This window comes from Ammospiza caudacuta, chromosome 15 (assembly GCF_027887145.1).
Source record: "Ammospiza caudacuta isolate bAmmCau1 chromosome 15, bAmmCau1.pri, whole genome shotgun sequence".
In the NCBI taxonomy this organism is placed as follows: domain Eukaryota; kingdom Metazoa; phylum Chordata; class Aves; order Passeriformes; family Passerellidae; genus Ammospiza; species Ammospiza caudacuta.
The window spans coordinates 4,175,203-4,181,560 of NC_080607.1; the positions used below are offsets into that span (position 1 = coordinate 4,175,203).

The 6,358-nt window shown below is 38.3% G+C and overlaps 1 protein-coding gene across 1 annotated transcript in view; it reads right to left on the reverse strand.

Moving 5' to 3' along the window:
• The window catches only part of CPNE1 (copine 1), a 54,982-nt gene that overhangs the window by 37,804 nt on the left and 10,820 nt on the right, over window positions 1-6,358 (reverse strand). The window contains 1 exon segment of the mRNA XM_058814628.1: window positions 5,466-5,607. Coding sequence (XP_058670611.1) covers window positions 5,466-5,549 — 84 coding nt within the window. The 5' untranslated portion in view covers window positions 5,550-5,607.

Consider the following 6,358-nt stretch of genomic DNA (forward strand, 5'->3'; position numbering starts at 1 on the left):
ATGCCCCTTAATCACGATCAATAAAGTCAAAGAAATGATCATGCATGCCTTCACTATAGATATATTCTCCACTTTTTTGAGAAATAAAGAACTGATAGGCCAAAACTGAAACTATTTAAAATATTCGTTTGGAACATATTAAATTACAAAAGGTTTCAAATTAGCACCTGGACTTAAGCAAAACCTATTACTAAACCAAATTCTTCACACAAAGAAAACATTTCAAAGTTCTTCATAGGATTTAACAGCAGAATAGCAAAACCATTTCCTTGAAAAAGTAACTTGACACAGGCTATAACTTTGGAGTCAGTCACTGGACTTAAGCTACAATAGTAACTGCAGCCCTAAAAGTGTTCACTGATTCCTCCCACCAAGTAAGATATTTTTTCCATTCCTTTCATATTTATTCACCTGCTTTTTCCTTCTCCTCACCATGATTCTCAAGTATTTATTACTGAAACCTGAAGAACAACTAAATTGAAAAACAGACTTAACATCTCCACCACACAGACCTTTGTAACAACCCCAAACACATATTTTACATTGCCAATCATCTTTGCCTTTCTCCAGTAAGGTCTTGTTCTTTCCCTTAAACTCTAGCTATTTATACTTCAGGCCTAAACATTCTGTCCCATTCCCCAGGTAAATCCAGTTGTCTATCACTCAGTCTTCCATTTTTCCATCCAAACTCCTTACGCTGAGATCAATGACTTCACCATATTCCTCTTCTTTGGTTCTTCAACTACACTGCAGCTTCACCAGCAAGTACCTCCACACACCAATTCTTACTTACATGCACCCATGATTTTTGAAGTGATTCCTCAGCACTAATTCTGCTTTCCCCTTCACAACCTCTACCCTTCCCAAACTCTGGAAATCTAAACTATAGCACCATTGTCCTGTAGTTATACTACACTGATATAATTTTAACTACATCTCCAAAACTAGGCCTGGTGACTTCAAGGCAGAAATTCAGTAAGTCCATCTATCTGGACTAGTTCATACTGTGTGAATATCATGAGTTCAAAGTAAGACTTTAAATACAAATATGCCAGCAATACATTTTACTGATCTTTGCTATTGTATCAAATTCACATAAGAATTTTGGTGGCTACATTGTACCAACAGCCATTTAATAAATGACAAGCTTGTCATGCCAGCTTCTTTTCACTGCACTTGTTGAATAATCACCAGAAAATACTGAAATACTACAGGAATTCTTTATGCTATTCCCAGTCACCCTGAAGTTATTATGGCACAGTGACAACTCTTGCCTAAAGAATTAGGAAGGACATAAAGCAGAACCTTTCATTTTCTCACACTTTAAAAACATTACCCCTTCACATTATATGTCAGGCTTTCCTCTTTATAGACTTTAGTACTGAATCTAGCTCACTAAATATGATCCAGAAAAAATCCCAAACCTTAGTATCAATTCTGCAGTACTCCTGGAAAATTGATGTCTTTGACTTATTCATTGCAAGTTCAGCCTAATTGCCAAAACTCTTTCAGTTCTGCTTTTGAGTATATGCTCCCTTTTAAGAGAGAGATTCACACTCATTCTACTTTTCTGTCACTAATGATTACCACCTACAACATGAACATCTTAACTTCTCCATCCTAATCTGTTACAAAATAATGATATTTCAAAACAAACAAACAAACATACAAAAAAATGAAATACCACCATCACAAAAGCCTGACATTAAGGAAGTAGGATAAAGGGAAGGATACAGCAAGAGATTTTAAAAGTTGTTTTTTCTCTTGCCCATTCAGACTAGCAATAGAACAATTTAAAGGCCACAAACACAAAACAGACCTCATGTTCCCTTTCTGTTCCAGATCCAGCTTCTCTTGCCAGTGTGCCTTCACAAAAGCACAAACCCATTACAACTGTGGGTTCAAGCCACTCCATTTGTGCCAGAGACAAGTGGGCCAAATGAATCTTCCTGCATTAAGGGAGAAGAGACTACACAAATGCAGGCAGTCACCTATTTCCTCAATGCTCTTCCATGTCTGCAATCCACAGTATATGCACTGTAATAGTTTCTAATCTATACCCTGAAGAAATCTGTTGTCATCAGGTTTGAATTTGTTACAAAGGTGTTCCACACCTTTGAGAAAGCACATCTCTGCAAGCCAAGCACCTGAAAACTCCCACAACTCCCACCAGGGAACTTCTTTCTTTCCTCAAAATGAAAGGAAAAGTTTCAATAAACTTGTAAGAAACATGACTGAACTGAAGCAGACCAAATTCTCCAAGCAACCTCTCTGATGAAAAATCTAGAGAAAATTTAACAGCTACAAAATAATGAAATTATATTCCCTCTAAGCAGAGAGACTCTGAGTTACCACCATTAGGTGGAACCTGCAAACTTGGGTTACAAACTGCAGAGCACTACTTGTCTCAACCAGGCAGCAGTCAGGACAAACATCAGACTGAATTCAGCACCAGAGTCATTTGTCCATCACAGATTCAGAGCTTTTATGTGAACCTAATGCAGGAGCAGGGGGATTTGAAAAGCACAAAAATATTAAAACAGTATCTGTGAGCTGCCCAAAGAAATTCAAAAAGCAGGTTCTTCCTACCTAAATTACTTCTTCAAATCTAAACAAGACAGAGAAGAAGGTTTTTCTACATCACCACACCATGGCTGGCACAGAACACAGTTACAGAGATTCCTCTCACCTTTCATAATAACAAAATTAAGTGATCCTGTAGTTATATATTCATTCCAGTCACTGCACTGAAATAGCTGGTATTTCATACAGATACATTACCTGCAGATTCATTAGGATTCATAGTACATTCACTTATTTAGTTTAAAACTAAACATTTTAGGTTTCAGAAAATTTACTGTCGCTTCTGTTTGAAGCTGTTTTTACAGACCTAGCTAATGACAAAATTTGATACAAAAAGTAACACAAGCTATCATGCAGAAAAAAGACTACAAAGTCTTCTGTTCCTGGAGTCATGAAAGTAGCCAAATACTGCCTACTCATTCAAAAAAGTAGCATGATGCAGTGCTTGCGCTGCAAGGAAGAAGCGCTATTTGGGTTATTAGCTTAACAAAACTACAGCGTCAGTTACCCAAAGTTAGAGCTAAGTGTTTGGATGACAAAAAAAGGCCTTCAAAAATTCAGGGCATTTGTGCAGTAGGTCACGGTGTTGTGCATGTGATTTTCCACATATACCCGAAAGACTTTTTGAAGAGATGCATCCAGAATAAATACACGCTGACTTAAGTGATAACAACTACCAGTTGTCTTAAAAAAAACTTTATAAAGACTTACCATCAAAAATATTTTGATTTACAATCTAAGAAAACGTAAGACTCTGCAAAGTTTAACAGCAACTCATTTAGATCAATTACCTATCTCATCCATTCTATCATAACAGCTGAATTTACATTTCAAATCAGTTTAACAATGTAAGTATTTAGTCACTGATTTATTGTGCTCCTTTTCACACAAACTCAGTGCTGAAGTTTCTGAACCCGTGTCCATTCTTCATTAGATCAGTGCAACACTTGTTGTTTTCACTATAGCTAAAGCATGACGGTTTGGCCTCAACCTTTCAATTAACCCGCCTACTGCCTCATCTCTGATGATAAAGTTGAAGTCCCCTTAAAGTGAGGCTGAAAACATTCTGCCACTTGCATACTGGTTACTGAGAGACAAATTAGCTATACCACCACCACTCTGGACACATACCTCCCAAGAGCACTCAAGTCAGTATTTGAAGAGATCTCTAAGAGCTGTTAAAAACACTGTCATGTATTCATGTAAGACTGGACATGCAACACAGAAAACTGGCTCTGCAGCCATGGAGTCTAGTGGGGGAACTCTAGACAGATGAATTTGTGGTATTTAATAACTTTGCCTCCTCTCCTTAAGGAACAGGATTTCCCATACATTCAGTCAGTGAACTGCCAGTGTCTAATGTTACTTTTAATGAGCCTCTTCACTTTCATAGCTGGCTGCACTAGTGTTGCTCAAACACACATGGTTTATAAATTCTACCCTTGTATTAGAAACATTTGCCCAATAATGAAAAAGTATTGGCAACCATCATTTGCACTTCAGAGCTCAGCTTCCTGATCAAACAAGCAAGGACTTTCCACAACCCATATCAATCCTCCCCTCAAAACAAGTAGCAGTGCTTTGGCTATACTGCTGAAAACAAAGAAGTTTCATAAAAAGCTCATTGAGAAGCACATTCTGCCAAATGCCACCACAGCAAGGTCACTAAACAAATGGGTGCTACACAGAGGCTTCATATTTTAATGAGAGAGATCCTGTGAATTTCATCATAAAACGCACTCAACCAAAATTATCTAGAAGGAATTCTTGAAGTAGTCTAGGTTCCGATTATATCACTGTTTTCCTCCCCAAATTTGCTTAAGTGACTAGAAAGCATTTCTAAGCTTTCCACTGTCACATAGAGCAGTGCTACATCCACATATTCACATTCAATGGAAAAGAGTCGACATTAAACTATTTGTTCCAAACTCTGAAATTGCTAGCTGGAAGTTCCACCTTCCTTTAGATGGTCAGAAATCAGAGTCATACAATCCAATCAATTCCTTGTTTAACCATACTGTAACTACAACATGAAAAGCTGTAAGTGTCACCAGTCTTCCTGAAGTAGTGACCAGCCCAAAAGGCCACACTATGCCAGAGACGGTTTTAGGCAGGATTAATTCCTATTTTCCCTGTGAAAGCCTTACAAGTCCTTACTTTTTGGTTTTAAACTTTACAGGGAAATTAAATTAGCACTCCTGTGTACTGTGCAACATAAGGGCAACCTCCACTCCAGGCCCCAAATTTTTCCTGACTATGATCAACCAGGTCTAATTCACTGCTGATTCATAGCAAAAGAACTCAAAAGTTGAGGAAAATGGTGAAACTGATGTGAGAATAGCAAAAACAGAGTTTCAAACTGATTTTGTGGAACTCATGGTGAAAGAAAACACATTCCCTGTTTCTGAAAGCTTACCTAAGGTATTTGGGAAGCAACTAGGTAAGACCATTTGAATTTCAGGCCGTAGACACGAGAACACACAAGAAAGATAGCCACAAAGGAGTAAGCTTTGCCTCTGCAGAAGCAGTAAAGGAACTCATCTGGCTAATTCTCTCCGAAGCTGCCATGCTGTGAATACACAAAGAAACCCAGAATGATAACAAAGGAATCTGCACAGAAGTGAACACCAGTAAGGGAAAGGAGTCACAGCCAAACCATCTGACACCCATGTTCAGGTTGGAGCTACCAAAAAAGAACTGGGCTGCTTTTAGGGCTGTTTTTGTTCCTTTTGGTGTTTATAGCCAGGAGTGAAAAGCATCCAGGTCAGGGAGGTGGGAAACACTCCTCACACAAACAACACCCAAACATTCCACTCAGTAACAAAGCTCCAAAAAAATTACTAATGTCATCTGTATAGAAAACTAGCCGCAGTTAGACCTACCTGATCATGACATATGGAAAGAGAGGTGGATTTCAGTATACAGCCACAAATCAGTGTGCGTACTACCAACCAACAGGTTTTCATTCCATGGAAAATCCAGACTGTAGAAAAAACAAATCTTTGAACTGCAATCACATTCTCACTGCAAAAAAACAGATAGGAAGAGAACACTTTGAAGTTACTCTTCCTGCAGAAGCATTAAACAGCCTCCCTTCCTCTCCTCCTTCTGTACACAAACTCTAGCTCAGTATTCCCAAAGCCATTAAAAAAAATACAGCCACAGAGCAGCAAGCAGCATCAGCAAACCTGGAAAAGAGCAAAGACAACCAAATGTATTTGGCAACTGCCTCCAGGCCAAAGCAGTTTATGAAAAACCTTACAGCAACAGAATTTACCATCTCATTTTCTTTTCAAAGACATGCACATCTAAAGCAGCAAACCAACATAAAACTAATTTGTCTATTTCCCTGAACTCCAACTAAATGTTTCCTAATATGTCCAGTTTCAAAACTGTTTCTTTCCAATCAATTAGCAAATATAGCAACTAGTTGTTTTCTTCCACTAGAGTCCATACTGAACAGGAATTGCAATCCTTTGTTTCAGGGTCTAATCCATGTATCTGAATAATGAACCTAAACCAACTGCTCTCAAACAGTGATTTATTGGCCAACCAGAGGTTTTAAATGGTCCATAATACATAGTAGCTTCAGTTTTGCACATCAGAAGACCAACACAGTTCAGTGCTGCTGAACAACCCGCTGAGGGTCAACGGCACTTGCTACAAGCAGCAACTTAGGAACCACCACAGCAGAAGACTAAGGAGAAACAAAATAAAGAAACCAGAATCATTATTTACATTTAATGCACCACTGGTGTGCCTAGAAACTAGAAAC